The 21037-nt window shown below is 37.1% G+C and overlaps 1 protein-coding gene across 2 annotated transcripts in view; it reads right to left on the reverse strand.

The window, feature by feature from the left end:
* Positions 1 to 20813, reverse strand: part of specc1lb (sperm antigen with calponin homology and coiled-coil domains 1-like b) — a 31727-nt gene extending 10914 nt beyond the window's left edge. The window contains exons 1-13 of one of the 2 annotated variants that reach the window (XM_058758576.1): positions 20505 to 20813; positions 13412 to 13592; positions 13127 to 13271; positions 11328 to 12970; positions 8920 to 9127; positions 8397 to 8470; positions 8121 to 8296; positions 7847 to 8010; positions 7406 to 7533; positions 4545 to 4599; positions 4164 to 4253; positions 3030 to 3195; positions 1746 to 1848 (exon numbers count right to left, since the gene is read on the reverse strand). In XM_058758576.1, coding sequence (XP_058614559.1) covers positions 1746 to 1848; positions 3030 to 3195; positions 4164 to 4253; positions 4545 to 4599; positions 7406 to 7533; positions 7847 to 8010; positions 8121 to 8296; positions 8397 to 8470; positions 8920 to 9127; positions 11328 to 12970; positions 13127 to 13271; positions 13412 to 13555 — 3096 coding nt within the window. In that variant the 5' untranslated portion in view covers positions 13556 to 13592; positions 20505 to 20813. Of the gene's footprint in view, positions 1 to 1745; positions 1849 to 3029; positions 3196 to 4163; positions 4254 to 4544; positions 4600 to 7405; positions 7534 to 7846; positions 8011 to 8120; positions 8297 to 8396; positions 8471 to 8919; positions 9128 to 10057; positions 10152 to 11327; positions 12971 to 13126; positions 13272 to 13411; positions 13593 to 20504 lie in introns of those variants that run through there. The other variant, XM_058758577.1, reaches the window with a different exon arrangement.
* Positions 20814 to 21037: the final 224 nt, after the last annotated feature.

The following is a 21037-nucleotide window of genomic DNA, read 5'->3' on the forward strand; positions in this document are numbered from 1 at the left end:
GTACAGTATAAAAACCATTACGCCTATGGGATGTCCCCACTTTTCACAAAACAAACGTGTGTGTGTGTGTGTGTGTGTGTGTATATATATATATATATATATATATATATATATATATATATATATATATATATATATATACACACACACGCATACATTTATTTATTAGGGGTGACCCCGAATAGTCAACGATTCGATGCTTCAATAGGAGGAGCCTGATTCTACTCACAGTCTCACAGTCGAATATTCGATATTAAGATAATGCTGTAAATAACAATCTGAAAAGAAAGAAGCTTTAAATAAATATTTTAACATGCGTGAATAAATCCAACCACCCCTATAGATTTAAGTTTCACTTTCCATAACCCGTGACTGACAGATGAGCATCTTGGCGGCAGGGATTTAAAACTTTAACAAGACTCAAATTGAAACAGGCAAAGTGAAAGACTGGATTTTTTCGATCAGGTAGGGTACAAGTGATTTCAAAACATTTCAGCCGGTTTATATATATCGTGTATATATTATTTATCTTGTATAAGATGCATTTGGTTGAGTTACGCTGCAGTAAAGCACTTAATCGTCGTAATATTAACGTTATGTTGTGTAAATAACGAAGCGTATTCTATATGAGATAAATGAGGAGTTAAATCCCATTGATTAAAAACCCGCTATGAAATGCTTCACTCTATCTTCAAATCTTCAGCGCGCGCAGCTCAAAACAAATGCAGAACATTAATAACTACGGTCATATACATAACGTTATAATGAGAGCACTGTTGTAAAAAATGTGAATTCTTAGCGTTTCGCTGACGTTTAATCCTATCTTTTAATCAAAACATAATTTTTTTTGTATCTGTGTGGTGTTACACATTTTCCGAGTGTTAACCTAAGTGATGACTGTCAAATATCTGACTTGACTCTTGGTACTTTCTCTTGGTACTCTGACTTTCGATTATCGGCTAGATTTGAAAATTCGATTCAACTATGAAAATCGGGGACACCCCTAATATATATATATATATATATACACACACACATACATATACACACAGTATATATTATATATAATAAAATGAATATATATATATAAAAATATGTCTCATCTCAGTAAGGCTGCATTTATTTGAAAATACTACAAAAACAGTAATATTGTGAAATGTTCATTTACAATTACTACATTCAATTGTAATATATTTTAAAATGTAATTTACTCCTGTGATGTAAAGCTGAATTTTTAGCAGTTATTACTCCAGTCTTCAGTGTCACGTGATCTTTCAGAAATCATTCTACTATGCAGATTTGGTGGTCAAGAAAAATGACTTGTTATTATCAATGTTGCAAACAGATGTGCTGCTTAATATTCTTGTTGAAACTGTGATGCATCTTTTCAGGATTCTTTGAAGAACAGAAAGTTGTTACTTGTGTGTGCATGTGAGTTTTCATTTATTTTTATTTTATTTAAAATATTATTGAAGTTATTGGTTTTACTACCTCACAGGCCAATATATATTATTAATAGGGGTTCATATATAATTTGATATTTTGACCAATAATTAATATTATGGACAATATTATAAATGCAGATGTTTATTTTATAACGTCTCTAATATTTGCCTAAGAGGACCACTTAAAAAAAAGCTACAATTGGCTGATACCAGCATGGTAATCAATCTATATTGCACATGTCTATTAAATCACAAGTGACTGTAGATACAAATAAATGTAGATACAACAACAACAAGTACCTGATAACCCTCAGTCTTCTTCTGGCACCACCTGAGCAGAGCATTCCTCTTGGATCCTCCATATTCCCTGGCTAATGCAGACAGAGGGTCCTTCCGTTCCTCTCTGGAGAGACATCAATCACTTTAACAACACAGTTCCTTTGTACTGGATTCAACTTTAATAGCAAAAACCATACTTCATTTTTTAAGCTTCAATTCTACCAAGATGCATTGACATGATAGATGCACCAACTTTAAGATCTTTCTAACACTGCCACTGTAACAATTTATAAATTGATCATTGATTCTGTATTGTAAAAATAGATCATCGTACCTACACAGAAAAGTACGGAAGAAGATTAGGGACAAGCAATAAAAAAAAAAAAAAATAAAATCTTGAGATTAAAGTTGTTAAATTTCAAGAAAAAAGTGGAAAATAAAATGTTGAGAACTGCAGACGCTGTTTGACACTCGCAAACGAAAAGAAATGAACCTGACACGAGTCTGTTTATTCTCCGCATTTTAATTAGACTTTTTTTCTCGAAATTTAATGACTTTAATCTTGAGATGGTTTTATTTTTTTATTATTGCTTGGCCCTAATCCTCTGCACTGAAGAGTATAATTATTTTTTAAAATTGTAGTAATTAGCAAACTGACAGTGTCCCATTGATATACACCCTGTAATGCTGGTTAAAAAAAAAAGACTCTTTATAATAAGAAAACTAACAATAAAAAATTGTTTAAAAAACAAAAATTAAAAATAACAATGATAACTATATTTGAATAATATAATAATAATTATTTATTGTTGTTGTCCATAATACATTTTTTAGATTATGTTATGTTCTACATTATATTATACGCTTAACAATAAAAAAATCCCTGTGCATAAATGTCCAGTTTCAACCAGCCAGCACTAGAGTAAAACCAGCTACCATCAGAAGTTGGTTCTAGCTGGATTTTTCCAGCAAGGAAGTCAATGCTACGACCAGAAGGAAATGCTCTGATAATAAAGGAAAGTGAAGAATGATTCGTCTTCCTCCAATGGCCTATTCAAAAGCCACGGTGGACCCACGGTCAGGTTTCAGGACAGGCAAATGAGTGATATCCATTATCGAAACACTGACCTGTCAACACCGCAGCGAACAGACAGAGACAGAGATAGAGTGTGAAACATAGAGACATCTGGCAAACCTGACAGCGAGAAATAGTCTTCTAGAAAGTCAACAAAAGAAGAGCCAGAGCAGAGATGAACATAAAAGAGACGGAGGCCAATAGAAAAACAAGGAAGGCCCACCGCTTACCGTAAACGTCCTCGTTTGGTAGGCGTGACGGAGGCGGTCGGGGAGGAGGAGTTGGATGGCAAAGAAATCTGGGGAGATGACGAGCCTAGCGCGATGATTGACGATGGCGTTGATGCGTCTGTTACCGACAAGTCTCTCTTTAACTCTTCACTGTTTCTGCGAGAAACTGACAAGTAGAGGATGCATGGACATTACAAAACCTGTGTGCCGTTACAGGAAAAGCTCATCCATAAATGAAAATTTGCTGAAAATGTATTTATCCTCAGGCCATCCAGTTTGTTTCTTTCTTCATAAGAACAGATTTGGAGAAATTTAGCATTACGTCACTTGCTTACCAATGGATCCTCTGCAGTGAATGGGTGCCGTCAGAATGAGAGTCCAAACAGCTGATAAAAACATCACAATAACCCACAAGTAATTCACACGACTCAACATCCTTAATATCCTGTAAAATAAAAAGCTGCGTGTTTGTAAGAAACTCATCCAGATGATTTAATTTTAAACTGTCACTCCTCGCCAAAATATGAGTCTTCAATACATAATAATGCTTTCTCCAGTGTAAAAGTCATCTCGCCTGAATCAGGAGAGAAATATGCACAGATCAAGCACAGTTTCCTTTCGAAAAGAATTCTGAACAAATGTATTGGTGGATTGTGATGTGAGAGGACAATAGGAGATGGACTTTTGACTACAGGAAGCATTATTATGAATTATGGACTGGTAATTTGCCCAGAACTGATGGTTTAGCGTTAAAGCACCTTGATGGATTTGTTTCTTACAAACTTGCAGCTTTACTCTACACAAAACATGAAGTGATGGAGTGTGAAGTGTGGATTATTGTGATGTTTTTATCAGCTGTTTGGACTCTCATTCTTACGGCACCCATTCACTGCAGAGGATCCATTGGAGAGCAAGTGATGTAATGCTAAATTTCTCCAAATCTGTTTTGATGAAGAAACAAACTCATCTACATCTTACCTGGACTGAGGGGGAGTACATTTTCAGAAAATTTTCATTTTTGGGCGAACTATTCATTGTTTGATGAACACACATTGGGTATTTTGAATAACTGAATAGTTGAGTATTTGACTGTAGTTGGAGCAGAACAAGTACTATAAACAGGTCTAAACGTACCTGATATAGACTTAGTTGAGTCTTTGTTTGTCACCCTCTGGAGGCTGCAGATGGGGCGTGTTACAGGTGAGGTCCGGAGGAGGTGGTCTGCTATTGAATTACATAAACACACACATACAATCATGACAAAAAATAACAGGCTTTATGTGGCATGACTAAGCTTGTGCTCTTCTAAAATAAATATCCTGCTTCCTTCTCAAGGCCTGGCACACAATCTCAGTGGTCATTAACTGCAAATGTTAAGCCTGAGGGAAACGGTACAGCGCGATTACACATGACCTTTAACTCTGACTTCGCCTCTGGATAACTAGATCAAACCGGTGTGAGGGAAGACCAAAAGATCAAAGAGTTAGATTTCAAGTGTGACTAACGTCAGCCCACCTGGTCTCTTGTCCAGCATTGACGACAGAGGTTTGGCTGAGCTGATGGTGTGCCTCTGTAAAATACAGAAAAAAAAATAAAATTATATTATATATATATATATAGAAGGTCAAAACAGGGCTGGGCAATGCAACTAAAATTAATAATAAATATTGCATACATTTAGATTTTTTTTTTTTATTAATTGCTCTGAAGTGACCTTAATTATAACCAAACCATTTTTTCCAAGCAGATTTAAAATAATCATTAAAAAAAAAAAAGAAAATTAGGGAGGTTTTTCAAAAACTGTCACTAAATTAAGAATGAATTATATTCAATAATTTTCATTATTATGCACCACTATTGTTTTAGTTTTATTTATATACTATTATAGTATTAATAGCTTTTATTACAGCTTTTATTTTGAGATTTTTACATTTTCAGTTTTTATTTTAATTTCTTTTTTTTTGTATTTTTGTTATTTTAGTAGTTTAGCCTTGTAATATTAATATAGCTTTATTTTATTTGAATAATTTTCATTATTTTATGAAATATACTGTGTGCATATATATATATATATATACACACACCTTATTTTATTTTAAGTTATAATTATTTTATTATAATTTTGTAAATTATATATATATATATATATATATATATATATATATATATAAGTATAAGTATAAAAAATTTCACCTAATATTTGTTTTATTTCAGCTTTCTTTCAATTATTGAGCATTTTTAAAATAGTTTTAGCTCACAATATCAATACTGATAATGTGGACAAATATAACAATACACAGTAAGAAATACATTTAATTTAATACTAAAAAATTAAAATACTAGACAGGGACGTTTTTATCCAGAAAAACATTTCAAATTTTTAACACAATTTTCAGTTTTAATGCAACTCTCTAAAATAGACAGTTTGAACCGATTCAAAGAAAAGAATAAAACTTGATGCAAAAGCTGTTTTTGTTACTTTTTCAATTTTAAAACAGACTCCATTCAGAATTCATGAGACAAGTAAAGATTGCGAGGCTAGTCTTATGACAGTGTGTAAGCATTAAAACCTGTATTGTTGTATGCTCTATTTTATCTCACCAGCAAAATCATTTAGAATCTATCATAAATATACAATATAATTTATATCCAGCCCTAGTTCACAGCACAACTTATATAATAAATTCAATGAAGTTATGTTAGAGCTCAGGTGGTCAACACAGTTAGGTGTGAATTGTTGATGTGTTTAAAGCACTCTGTTGTTTTTCATAGCCTAAACGGATAAACACTACTGTCCTGGCTTAGAAAAATTGTTGGTAATTACCATTTTAAAAAATTCAAGGCTCTTTCTTATGCCCAATAACATAATTTAACAAATACAATTATGCTTAAGCAAGAACATATTGGCTGTCTGCAAGTTACAGCAATAAAACAATATTTTAACTTTAGCACCATGATACTAGGGTGCTGTGGGTGATTGCAAGGTGGTATTTTTCTGGCAAAGTCAAAAGCCCACAACAAGTCTATGATATTCTGGTACTCTGGTTTAGATCCCATCCTTCAGTGCCAGTCAATGGGATAAAACTGAATGCTCAAATGTGAACCACCTCCTCAACAAGCAGCATGATTTTATGACCATAGCACATCATGTTCTGAACAACCAACAATAAATTCAAATCCACCACATATACACTACAAGATCTCTGTGCCTTGCATAAGTTTCGTACTCAAAGTACGTCAAACTGCCTCATTTTTTTTTTCTTTCCTTACAAAAACATCCTGTTTTGGCACATTTTGAGGAGACTTGCATGACCTATTCAAAAAAAGCAATGCGACAAAAGGACATCCGTGGAGGATAGAGGGAGAGAACAAGGAGGAAAGCTCCACTCCAGCTCCACGCACAGCAGGTCTGGAGATCTCATCTGACAGACAGGGATGTTAGGTCAGAAAATCCCAATAGAGAAGAATGCAAACATCTGCTAGAGTGATCAGAGAGACCCATCTAGCAAATTCAGTTTTTACTTTTAACATGCGTTTTTTTTACAACGGCTTTAAAGTATCATGGTGTCCACAAAAATATTAAGGAGCACAACTGTTTTCAACATTGCTAATAAGAAGAAACTGGAGCAAATCAGCATATTAGAATGATTTCTGAATGATCATGCAACACTGAAGACTGGAGTAAGGGCTGCTGAACATAATGAATAAAATAATAAGTTAACTACATTTTATTTTAAATTGTAATAAATTTCACAATATTACTGTTTTATTGTATGCAGCTTTGGTGTGTATAAGAGAGAGACCTCTTTCAAAAACATCAGATCCACACATTTGAACAATAGTGTCACTGTTTTAAGTATTTTGTTTTTGCAATGATGTTAACCTGATTTATTATGAATACTCATAAAATTATTATTACTGCATAATGAAACATTTGATGATAGAATAGGCCAAAACTATATTGTGATTTACACAGCACTATCATAATATATTATTACTCATAACCTGATGGCACTCATGGCATTTAAGATGTTGGTTATATAACTACATTGTTTAATTCTATAACACTTTACAATAAGGTTCATTAATTAAAAACAGAACTAAGAATGAACAATACAAAACAGCATTTATTCATCTTAGTTAATAATATTAATTTTAACATTTACTAATGCATTATTAAAATCTAAAGTTGTGTTTGGAAACATTAGTTAATGCACTGTGAACCAACAATGAACAACTGTATTTTTATTAACTAACATTAACAAAGATGAATAAATACTGTAATAAATGTACTGTTCATTGTTTGTTCATGTTAACTAATGTTAACAAATGACAATTTATTGTAAAGGGTTACCATTAATTCTAATTGTTTATACCTGTATAGGAGAGACAGCAGCGGCTGGAGGGGTTTTGATGGGACTGGGACTGAGGGGCGTTCTGGAAATAGCGGCGGCAGCAGCAGCAACAACAGCAACAGCAGCGACAGGACTGGCTGGAACAGGACCTGTATATAAATGGACAAATGGACAGTTTATGTGACTTATAAAAGGAAATAGAAAAGGTTTTATATATTTGCATTCCAACATCTCAGATTGCTAATTAGTCATTTAAATCGTGTTTTCAATCAAAAGCAACTTGGAGGACACTTAGTTGCAGCGCAAACCCCTTGGGCACACTTACAGCAAAATAGCTCAATAGTCCTTGTGAGGTTCGAACAACCTACAACCTTCTGGCAACCAGTCTAGATTTATAAACACTAGGACACAACCCCCTAAATGTGAGCATGTATCTTCATAAATCTGCATGAATTTATGAACCTTGTGAGGCGCTGTCGAAGCTCTTGATGAGTGTTTTGACAGTGGGTGACGGTTCAGAGGAAGTGGAGGAACGTCGGCTCAGGCCCATCCCCTGCCTCAGCGCAGCCAAGTCTCTTTCTACGGCATTCATATAATTATACACACGGCCACGCTCCTCTTCCTGTCTGTAACGCAAGACGCACACTGACGCTTAAATCTCCAGCATATGAAAATATTTGCACATACAAAAACAATCGCACAACCTGTGTCAAAATCATTACAATACATCTCTTACTTCCTGCTCTTTAGTTCATCCAGCTCTTTGTTCATCTTCTCATTTTTCTCCTGAGCTTCCTGCAGGCGGCGCCGCAGGTCTCCGATCTCCTCCTGAGCTTCTGTCTTGATGTCGTTGGCAATGATCACAGCTGTTTGCAGATCAGCTTGGAACTGACGCCACTCGGCTGATTCCTCCTGTGAGTGACAGGTGTCAGTTGGAAAATGGAAGAAAGAATCAATCAATAAATGGTATAATGATAAATGAAATGGAAACAAATAAAAAGGGAAAATTTACCCGCAATTTTCGGTGAAGAACCTTAATCTCCTTCTCCATGTCATATTTCTGATCATGAAGCTTTTTGATGGAATCTAAAGTGAAAAAAAGTGAAAGAAATAAACAGATTTATAAAGAACGTTAAAATATCATTAGTGTGTTGCTGAAAGTTAATTTTTATTTTATTTTTATACATTAATCTTTTCATTCTGATAAAATACTATAAATTATTTTGTATGTAAAATGATCAATTACTTGACATTAAAAATGAAAGCTAAAGAAATGTCAAAAATAATGTCTGTTTACTCTGATAGCTCAATGACGCCTCTATGTGGACAGAAGCATGAATAACCACAAGATAATGAAAACAAAACATTTGGTCAACACCAAATTAGTTTGTTACACACACAGATATATTTGTATAAGAGAGGTACATGCCAATCTGCCTATATATATATATATACACATACATACATACATATATGTGTGTATATGTATGTCAATTAAATATAGAGTTTAGTGACCATTTTGTCACAGCACTTACTCTCCAGGTCAGAAATGATGAGGTTATCATGAAGCTTGACAGCACGATGCTGCTCGACTTCATCCTCAAGCTCAAAGATGGTCTCCTTCATGTCAGCGATCTCGGTGTCCTTCTCCTCCAGCTCAGAGCACTGCTGCTCCAGGAGCCGCTTCTGCTCTGCTAGCTGTGCCTGGACGTCGTCACGAAACGCTCGGAACTCACCCTCAAGCTTTAGCGAACACAAAGATACACATTAGCAGGGATACATGTTGGAAAATGTACAGCACACTGCTACTACTTAATCTGGAGGCTCAAGATCTGTGCTTTAAGTATATGTTAATGCTACAGCCGGTTCAAAACTTCACAACACAATGTCAGGCAATTGTTATATTCCGAGTATGAATTCTGAGTGGTTGTTAGCATGTTGCTAGGAATTGGTTGTTCAAAATCTGTGCAGAAAGCAAAAGTTGAAAATCTTCTTTGACATTCAAGAAGTTGAAAACTACATATTACCTATGCTAATGCCGATTCAAAACTTGATATCACAATGCTATGATGATCTGGGTGGTTGCTAAGGGATTGCTATGTTGTTGTTAGGTATAACAATCATGTTACTAGGGAACTAGATGTTCAATATCAATACTCAAAACAAATGTTGGGAACACTTTAACTTGCAAGAAGTTGAAATTTCATCCAGCAACATAGCTAATATGCTAATGCTAATACTATGCTAAGGCACGGTGAAGACTGACACGAAAGAGAAGAAATTATTGAATAAAGTTGCAATTTTTATTTTCGCACAAAGTATTCTCGTAGCTTCTTAAAATTCAGGTTGAACCACTGATGTCACATGGACTATTTTAACAATGTCCTTGCTGCCTTTCTGGGCCTTGAACGTGGTAGTTGCATTGCTGTCTATGGACAGGGCCGGACTATCATAAGAGCTAGGTGGGGCTGAAGCCCAAGGGCCCACGGATTGCAGAAATCCCACCACGCCCCCACATATTAGTGTCTGCGCTATTTCAGTCCAAAAGATGACCGATAAAAATGTCTTTGTACTCGTTTACACTAGAGTTGCGGGTATCTTTTAATCGCCTCGGCTTTACAGCGCATGGGAAACAAACACTAAAAGTCAAGTGATAAAACGGCACTACGTTACCTGATTAAACCGCGCAGCGCAAAAGAACAGCTGGACCACACCGTCACCAGACCGGTGTCTCCCACCCGTGACTGTGGCTCGATACTTCGCCACTCTATTGAAGTGATAATAAGCAGTGCTTGCCCATTTGAATTCGACACACACATGACACTTATATTTGAACAGTAAAGTCTCTGTGGTGAAGCTAGCGGAAACCAGATTGAATAGCACCGACCATGTAAACTAAAGTGTAGAGGTAAACTGTACAAAACTGTAAATAAGCAATTTAATCCACAGCACCACACCTAGGCTATTTGAACATGCAGTTACTGACGCTGTAGAAATGGCATTAATGACATTTATTATTAATGTCGCGAAAATTATTATAGGCTAATTATTAAATATTGAGTCAAATAAAGGCAATAAGTCACTTTTATAAAGGTTTGCTAATACTACAGAGTTAACTCTGGATTCAAGAATTAGCTTTTCATTAGGGCAACTACAAAGGAGAATTTAATAGTTCTAATAAACTTTAATTGCAGAAAAATATGAATTCAATAATTAAGAGCCTGTGATATAATGGAATATTAATATTGTTAAACGCATTTTAAGTATTCAAAAAAAATCATTTGTTTTCATTCATTATTTATTAATAAATTATTTATTTATTCCAATTGCCCTAACCCCAGCAAGACATTTATGGGGGACTGTGTGGGCCAGATCCAGCCCTGATGATTCTCCTCTTCTAGGGCCAGAAAGAAGACCTTCTAATAATAAAACTATTTAAAATAAACTCCTTAAGGGAGCTGTATATGCTCAAAAGTTGTTGCTGTTTATGGAAACTTGCTTTGACTTCATATCTAATGTTAATGTATTTATTCTTTTAATGTATTGTAGCCTGGAATATTTAGTGTGCATACTCATTGCATCTCTGTGTGTTGGGGATTTGATTAAAAAAAACAAACAAAAAAAACAACAAATTATTCCTGTGGTAGAAAACGTTGTGGCACCAAAATACGCTACTATGAAGGGGGGCCCTTGTGTTTGCTATAGCCCCAGGGCCCTATGTGTTCTTAATCCGGGCCTGTCTATGGATGGTCTGAAAGCTCTCGGGTTTCATTAAAAATATCTTAATCTGTGTTCTGAAGATGAACGAAGGTGTTATGTGTTTGGAACGACATGAGGTTGAGTAATTAATGACAGAATTAGCATTTTTGGGTGAACCATCCCTTTAAAACAACTTAAGATAATCAAAAGGTATGAATTGTCGGAGTGTGTTTGTAAGTTTCACCTTGCTAATTGCTTCCTGGAGCTGGGCAGCTTCGCTGCGCGTGTGCCCCAGTTCCTCTTGTAACTGAGCTGCTTTGGCCTCTGCACGCTCTTTGTCTAATCTCTCGCTGTCCAGAAGGTGGCGTATGTCTGTCTTATCGCCTGCGTTGTGGATGGAGAGGAGCTGGGCCACTCTCTGCCTCTCTTGCTCAAGCTGGATTCTGCAGCGATTCAGCTCCACCTGCTCCCCTTCGGACACAACCCTCAGCGCTTCCAACTCCGCTTTAGCAATGGCCCGTTCCCTCCGCTCCATTTCCACAGCTCTCTCCGCCATATGGACACGCTCCTTCAATGCCGCCATCAGGCCTTGGGCTTCTGCGTTCTCGTGTTCTGCCATCTTGAGTGCACTGCTTAGCTGTTGCTGAACGCCCAGCAGCTGCTCCCGCTCAAATCGCGAGCCCTCATTCAGCTCGGCGTAGCGCCTTTCCAGCTCCACGTATCGGCTGCTTTTGGCATCTTCGTCATCCTTGGCGTAGGTCACCCGATGCTCGTCAAGAAGGCCTCGGAAGTAGTCCAGCTGTCTTCCATACAGTTCCAGACGCTCCCCTTGTTGGCAGAGGGAGTCGACCAGAATGGCACGCTCCTCGCCCAGGCGTTCATTCTCTGTGGTCAGCTCTTGCGTGATCTGCTGCAGGTCAGCAAGCTCCTGCAGAGTGGCCTGGAGTTCTTCTGCTGTGCTGTGCTGGTTCTCTTCCATTTGATGGATGCGCTCAGTCAGGCAGGCCACGGAAACCTCACTGGTGTTCCCGCTGCTGCCCCTGCGGGAATGTTCCCGGCTCGGTGACCCTCCTTCTGATTCAGAAGAGGATCCACAACCTGAGGGCGCATCCAAAGCATCATCGCTGGAGGTGATCGGCTGGTAGGCCTCGCTGCACTCACTGTCCAGTGCATCAGAAGAGCCTACACGTCTTGTTTCTGAAAGCAGGTCCTCAGTAGAGCCTTGGGCAGAGCCTTCTGCAGAAGATGCACACATACCACCCCCGCTGTTTTCGATGTGACCTCCACTAGAAACAGGCTCAGGATTAAAGGACAGGCAGCGCAGACCTTTGTCAGGGCCGTCTAGACGATGCTCCAGAGAGAAGCCGAGAGCATTGAGACGATCCTTCAGCATCCGGTTTTCACTCTTCAGCATATTTAGCTCATCAAGGATGCCCTGGTTCTGGTCTTGAAGGAGAAGCAGAGTGGACTCCACATCTGTGGCACTGATCACAGGAGAAACCACTTTCTCCTGAGGCTGCTTGGTCTCTTGAGGTGCTTGTTCTGCATCAGGGGCCTCAAGTTCTTCCAGACCAAGCTGGGCTTTCATACCTTTGAGTTCAGAGCGGAGATGAAGGATCTCCAGGTCTTTGCTCTTGGCTAAGTCCAGCAGGTCCTTCACTTGGCACTCCAGCACTGCTTTATGGCTTATCTGGCTGTCTGAGCGAGATTTGCTCATCCGAGAATCAGTCTCAGCTACGGTGCGGCATCGCGATCGCTTCTGAGGCATGGCATCAGTGGGTCCGGCAAGCTTTTTGGCAACACTAGTTCTGGAACGTTCTCGCAAGTTCTCTCGGGTCGTGCCTGGATCCTTGGCTGTGGATGACAAGGCACGCCTTCCTGAAAGACCTACAGGAGAAAGAAATGGGTATAAGCAGAAATACTTCCATAAGAAAATAACTTTTATGGATATATCAGTAGCTGTGGGCTTCAAAGTATTTTTTGCAACAACAAAACACTTCCCCTTAAACCAAGAATCAGAATCAAGGCAATGCTTAGCGCTACCTGAATTGGTCTTGGACCTGGTCTCAGTGCTGCTGGTGTTTTGAGAGGAGCTTCCTCTCTTGTTCCTAGCAGTAGCGTTACTGTTGCTAACGGATACTGGTCCACTTCCTGCACTCACCGCTGGGAGATCATCATTGCTCTTTGCCTGGTTAGCATGCAAAACATTAAGTTAATGATCTGCTACAGACAAAAATCACAATGCAACATTCTTAGCTGGCACTTGGTTCAACATATTCATAATGATTAAATACAAATGTTTCAGCTTCCTCCATATTAAACAGTTACCTTAGACAGTGGAGCTGAACTCTGGGTTTTGTTCGTCATCTTGCCACCTGTGCCCATATTGCTGCCTCCCTCAGGTCTGCCTGGGGCTTTAGTGCCCGCTGAGGTTCTGGAGGTGGCGGCCGTGGGCTTGGTCGCCTTTTTCATGCTTGGCTCCAGGTTCTTGATACATTTACAGCGTAATCTAAGTGAAGGAAAACGGCCAATGAGTCATTTGGACACATTACACGCATTCAAATGGACCAACAAAAAATGAATGACAAAATTGAATGACAACTTCAGATAGCCCACTGCTTCAGAAAATACAGAACAGTTTCTGAACAGAATGGCATGCAGTTCTAAGTTAAACCATCCATAGAAAAAAAATACATCACAAAGACATCGCTACCACTTTTTTTTTTTTTCTTCAAACCTTTCGTTTTGTCCTGTAGCATTCAAAAACATTCAATCATGCAGAGCTTTAATCGAAATCTCATTACCTTACTCCAGCACTGGTTATTTTCCTCGGGGAACACATTGTGCACAAGTCTATGTTTTTGCTTGGAGACAGCTGGAATGTAACATTACGGTCCCCGAGGACTCTATTTATGCAGCTTCACACACACTGTAAACTCAGACACTTTAGGGGAAAACAGTCATTGGCCAGTGTTTGAATGCACACAAGACTGTGTGATTGGAGGAGGGTAAGAAGAGGATGGAACTGCTTTTCTTATCACATCATCATGGGTGGAGGCCAAGCCCACTGGACGAGCTGACCAACTGCGTCTAGCCTTAAAAGGCTTTGAAAGCCCAGAGCAGCAGCGCTAGGTCTGAGGCTAGAAAAAAACCCACAACAGCTATACGTAGTACAGAGGAAAAAAAAAAGAGAAGCTGTTTGAAAAATGAAATTGTTTGTGTGTGTATGAACATGTTTCACTCCAATTGTAAGGTCAAATGGGGCATTCTTTTTTTATATGTATATTATATAATTAAGATTTTTGAATCGTAATGTAATAAAAGAAGTCTAGAAGAGAGATCTGTGCAAGTATATGTGTACTCAGGTATGGATGTAACTACTAGAAATGAAAAACCAGAGACTTCACCGCAATGCTCAGGCAGCTAGTGAACTCTGACCTTTTTCTTGCCCTTATGTGGCCTCTCTTTGCAAATTGAAACTATGGCGATTTGGACACTTTGGTGGCAAACAGATGAGGCATGCCCAGATAGACACCAGCCTAAACACCCCTATTTTCCCTGAAAGCCTTTTAAGTTGATATGCTTGAACAGGAGTCAAAACAAAAAGCACCACGCCCAACTGCAGACCACAACTCACAGTCCTGATATTTAACGAAAGAATATGAAGCCAATCCTGATGGTATTGTAAGATGTAACCATCTTTAAATTTAATGAATTATGTGCTGAAAATAAACACAAATAAATTAGAATAAGAATTAAAATACATCCTGAAAATGATTCTATATAGCTACAATAATAATGCGTAAAGAAAAAAACAACAGAAATAAATTCCAGAAATTCCATTATAAGCGTTTCTTAAAGGGGTTATTCACCTAAAAATAAAAATTCTGTGAACATTTACTCAACCTCACAATGTTCCAAATCTGTATGATTTTCTTTTAGTGCTGTCAAATCGATTAATCGGGATTAATCGCATCCAAAATAAAAGTTTGTTTACATAATAAATGTGTGTGAACTATGTATATTCAGATGTATACAAACACATTCATGTGTATATAAGAAATATTTAGATGTATATACATATTTATATATGATTTAAATTATACATATATTTCTTAAATATATACACATGTATGTGTGTATTTATACATACATATAAATATACACAGCACACACACATTTATTGTGAATGCAATTAATTGCGATTAATCGATTTGACTTTCTTACTTCTGTAGAACATTAAAAATGGCATTTTGAAAACTGTGATGTTTTTTGGCCATACAATGGAAATCAAATGGTAGCGAAACTGTTTGGTTACCAGCATTCTTCAAAATATCTTCTTTTGTGTTCCACCAAAAAAAGAAAGTCATATGGATTTGGAATGACATGAGGGTGAGTACATGATGAGAGAATTTAATTTTTTGGGTGCACTATAACTTTAACAAGCATTAGCAATGAAGCTGAGCATTATGGTCATTTTCTTCAAGCGCATCTCGGAAACTGTAAAATCCTAAATGTAACTGGACAAACCCTGAGGTAAAGGAAAGACACTATGCAGTGAAATTCTTCAGCTGAGCAGAATTAACTGCCTGAGTTAACTTCCCAATTTAGAGGTCACTGCAGGCAACTTTCTGTCAAACCCAAAACATTCCATCCAAACTTGATTTCAGCGCTCCATATGCAAACAGCTAGCAGGCATTTGCACAAATCTGAGCACGCTGAACCACAGCACCACAACACTTCAACACCTAGACATATCCATCAACACACTTCTAAAAATGATTCAAAAACACAGAGCCTCAAACATGAGGGACCACACAAGCAAATTCATATCGGGTAACAGAACAAACTCAATGATCGCCAGTGGATTCTGAGCTGAGAGTGCAAGCTCTGAAAGGAGTCTTTAAAATGAAAACAACATTGAATATTTCAGGTTACAACATCCTGACATGCGTCACACGCACTCTAGGTCTCCAAAGAGGTTATAGAAAAAAGATGCTTTCAAAGCTTTTGAGAATGGGGTGGTTTTGTCTTTCAAGTCAACTCAGACTCTGCCAAGAACTTGCATTTCTTTCAATGTCTCTTGAGGTCAAGGGTCATTCCAGGTACATAAAGAAGCCTCTCGAGCACCTGTTCAGATGGCGGTCTTCAACACATATGTCCAAACAAAATCAGATATAGGCAGATAGAACACATTAAAGCAAACTTTGAATTTTTCAAAATTCGGAAAATGTAAACATTTCAAAACAACACTTTTCTTTAAGGCCCGTTCACAACATGAACATTAACTATAATGATAACTATAACTAAAACGTTTTCATTATCATTCTAATTCTATACCACAACTATAACGTTTACGACACAGAGAAACAATACCATTGGCAACCGTGATAACCATGATAAAAACTTTGGCAACCAATCAGAATCCATTTGACTTGATTTTTTTTTAAGGACATAACTGAAACTATGTTTCACAAAACCAAAATGCCATACAGAAAGCCGCTCCTGTTTTATCTCCCATTGGTGTGGACTTTAATCTAGTTATCGCTCTTGGTACGAATGGGCCTTTAGATGTAATGGCCATGTTTACACTTCTTCCTGTGTGGTCAATTTGCCTGTGGAAGCGACAGCGTGTGATGATGCTTTGAATATGTGCAAGATGGTGGAAAGTCATTTGGCCCTTGTGTGTGCAAGACGAGAAAATGTATCCAATGCTGTGGGTAAAAAAAATAAATGGACCCTTCGCTTTGCAAAACATGAAAGAAATGTGCGAAAAGAAGCATAGAAGCTAACAATCCTCAAAAACCCAGAGTGGTGCACTCAAGAAAAACAGATGTTGTTTTGTCGAAGGAGATCCATGTGGTAAAGATGTTGATCTGTTACCTCCCGGTCCCAAAGGAAAGCCACAGTAAAATTCAGACTTTTGACCCCAACCTTAAAAGAAAATAGACCTCATGGGGAATAATACAAACCTTTTGAAAAACAAAAACAAGAAGAAATTCTCATGAGAGGTAATCCAAGAAGGATTGAACAATCCAGGAATCTCTAAACGGTGACCACAGTCCTGACCTTCTGACGCTCAGCCTGAACAAACCGTTTGATATGCAAAACAGGTGAGACGGCCCCGTGGAGTTCAAGGGATTCGATTCCTTCACCGTATCTCAACACAAACCTATGAATTCAGTGTTTGGATTATTCTTTGGGATATTTCAGCCACACATCTAATCTAATGGAAATTCCTCACAGACCTGACACAGCAGCCGCTTGTTAATTGAGCATCAGTTTGAAGGTTTCTAGGAGGAATGTGTTTGTTTGGATAGTTGATTACACTCACACACCTAACAGTCTGCAATTATTACAGCAGGAGGCCTAAACCTGTAAATAAGCCTATAAAACAAAAATCCCAAAACTACTCATAGTGAGAAAACACTACTTTTAAAAGGTGGCTTTCATCGACATCGGTTCCAGTCTCTGCCAAGGGTCTGACTCTGAGACATAAGAACCATGAGGCTACTAATAAGCGCTTCCATTCAATGAAATCATTCCTCTGAGAGCTGCTAATGTGCTCAAGCAGAGTGCAGTCTGATCAAGAGAGATACAACTGGGTCAGCGTCCACAGGACGTCCCACTGGGCACACAAGCAGTCGTTTTCATCCAAGTTTGTTGAAACCAATACAAATTTCTAATGAAGTGCTCAAAGGACAAAAACATATCAGAAAGATCAGCATGCAGCAAGCAAAACATTACAACATTTTTAAAATGAGCCATTAGAAAGGTTTCGTTGAGTCATAAATGAGATTGTGAAATCAAGTCAACATGAAACAGGTTTCACAACCCCCATTTCCGATACAGGATATTCAATGAGAAGAAGAAAAAAAGTAGGGCGGTACCTGATTTTATCCATTGGGAATTGATTGGATTGTGAAAGGAGGCTTTACATACTAGAATGGAGCCAGGAGGTTGGAGGGATGTTTCGATTTTGAAAGAGTATAAAGACTAGTGATTTTCATCAAACAAAAATTTTAGCAACCAAAACCATTCAGCCAAAATGGTAGGGGAAAAAAAAAAGTTTTGGCTGAAATAGGTTATTAACTGAAACAATTTCCAGTGAAGTGTGTCAGTGGTTTGATTTTTATTTTCTGTAAAAAAAAATTATTTTGATGCGTCACTAATAAAGACAAATATTTTTTTTCTCTAGTATAGCCCGCACTAATGAATCATTCACAATAAGTCCAGGAACATTTATTATGAAAGCAAATAGATCGGTTTTGATTTCATGTTGACTTTAAGAAAAAAGGATTAGCAAAAGGCCATACATTTTGAAAGTTAAACTTGACACGCTAAATCTCAGCACTTAAAATGCATGACTAACCAATCACTGACAAGCTGTGGAAAGTGTCGAGTTCTGAATCTGAAAGCAATAAAAGTGACAGATGAACTGGTTACGGACCAAGAAAAATATTCCTCAGGTGTTGTTCCCCTAAAGAAGAAATTAAGAAAATTTCATGCAGTACTTCATGCAGCCCAATTCATCAGCAAAGTATTTTTTTGGCAGAAATGCTCAATAAAAAGGCTAAGCAAAATAAGTTACTATTACAATAAGATTTCCTGATACTAAATTAAAAAAATATATATACACTGCCACTCAAAAGTTTGGGATCAGTAAGATTTTTTTGAGGGAGTCTCTTCTAATATTGGTTTCCTATTTTAATATACTTTAAAATAGAATTTATTTCTGTGACGCAGAGCTGAATTTTCAGCATCATTACTCCAGTCTTCAGTGTCACATGATCCTTCAGAAATCATTCTAATATGCTGATTTATTATGAGTGTTGAAACTGTTGTGCTGCTTCATATTGTTTTTTGGAACATGTGATACTTTTTTCTTTGATGAATACAAAATTAAAAGAAGCAGCAATTGTTCAAAATAGAAATCTTTTCTAACAATATAAGTCTTTACTGTGACTTTTTATTCATTTAACACATCCCTCCTGAATAAAACTATTAATTTCTTTAAAAAAATAAATGCACTGACCCAAAACTTTTGAATAGCATTGTATATTGTAACACAAAATTTCTTTTTTAAATAAATGCTGTTCTTTTTAACTTTTTATTAATCAGAGAATCCTAAAAAAATATACATCACAGGTCCCCCCCCCAAAAAAATAAATAAATGAAGCAGCACAACGGTTTCCAACATTGATTATAAATCAGCATATTAGAATGATTTCTGAAGGATCACTGAAGACTGGAGTAATGATGCTGAAAATTCAGCTTTGATCACAGAAATAAATTCTATTTTAAAGTATATTAAAATAGAAAACTGTTATTTTAAATTGCAATAATATTTCACAAAATAACAGTTTTTTTTCTGTATTTTTGATCAAATAGATACATACAGCCTTGAGGAGCAGAAGAAACTTCTTTAAAAAACATTAAAAATCTTACTAACCCCAAACGTTTGAGCTGCAGTGTATATTTCTATTGCAATCAATCTTTCATAATCAGCTATGAGGGTTTGCCATTATCCATATACTCTACCCTGAAGCACTCCCCAAAATGCTTTGGATGTCTGGGGGCGTTGGGTTGACTGGAATGTGCTGCTGCCTGCTAGAATCAATTAAAACCAGCTCATCAAATGCCTTCATGAGAAGAAAAAGCTATGGATGCCATAGACTCAGCAGAGCCTATACTGAACAACAGTAAAGGGAATTCTTACCACTAAAAAAATTTTTTTTTTTAAATAATTACCATTATGATACAGTCTTCTTATTAACTGTATATATAGATAGTCTACATAAAATAATTTTGAGAAGTTAACATGTCATGTGGTGTGACATACTATACAATGATTATCTATTCATAAAACACATAAAAATGTGACATTTACCAGAAGTCCTCTGATGTGGGACAGGCTCAAAATCACCACTTTAAGGGAAGACAATCTGTTTAAAATGAGTTACTTTTCATGCTAAATACTAGTTTGTCAAAGATATCTAATAGATCTCACTACAAAGGGATTTATGCCTTTTAAGCTTCACAAAAATAGTCATGGAAAACTAAAGTGCACTGTATTCATGAAATGTGACATGCATCTTAACTTGAAACTGGCACAACTGCCATCATAATTAACATAATATACATAAAAGTTATTATGACTCATCTTACGACAAACGCAACATTATTTCCATCAAGACATAACCTTGTCATCAGTTATATAGTTGCAGTTTGCTTTGACATCAAACGAAGATTCATACACTGCTGTGTATGATTTTTCATTTAGGAAAAAAAGTTTTAAATGCTCCCGGTGGGCCTAAATTGCTCTTTACCGACAGAACTGACGACAATCGAGCTGGGACACAATTCAGAAGAATAAACAACATCGATCGAGAAGAGGACAAGGATTTAAATGACATTTTACCTTGCGTTCCTCAGAGAACTTCCTAGGATGTATCCGAATAGACGCAGGCTGGCGTCTTCATTACAGAAAATAAAATAAACGCCTTGATGGAGTAAAAAAAAAAAAAAAAGAAAAGAAAAAAAAAAGGGCACGTCTTTCCGATTCCCCGGCAGCGGAGTGATGCTTGTGTTCCCAGTCCTCCCAGCAGACACCGAACGCGATGTGAAGCAGGGAACAATATTCGGTCACGCCTGTTTTCAGTAAATTGCCATATTTTCAAAATAAAAGTCTTGGACAAAATTTGCTTTTGTCGAAGAATTTATTTGTATTGTAGACTGTCGACTGAAGTGTGGTGGAAGAAGATGATGGACATTTGTTTAAAGTAACTTTAAACTCCAATTTTCTTTTTTTATGTTCTAGTGGTTAACAGTTTAAAAAAATGGGACACTAAAACAAAGGTTGCAGGACATTCCCAAATTTGGATGACCCAGATCAAAGGACTAGTATTGCAGTCTTCAAGAAGTTTGTTTACTCTATCACTTTAAATGAAAAGC

This window comes from Onychostoma macrolepis, chromosome 21 (assembly GCF_012432095.1).
Source record: "Onychostoma macrolepis isolate SWU-2019 chromosome 21, ASM1243209v1, whole genome shotgun sequence".
NCBI lineage: Eukaryota > Metazoa > Chordata > Actinopteri > Cypriniformes > Cyprinidae > Onychostoma > Onychostoma macrolepis.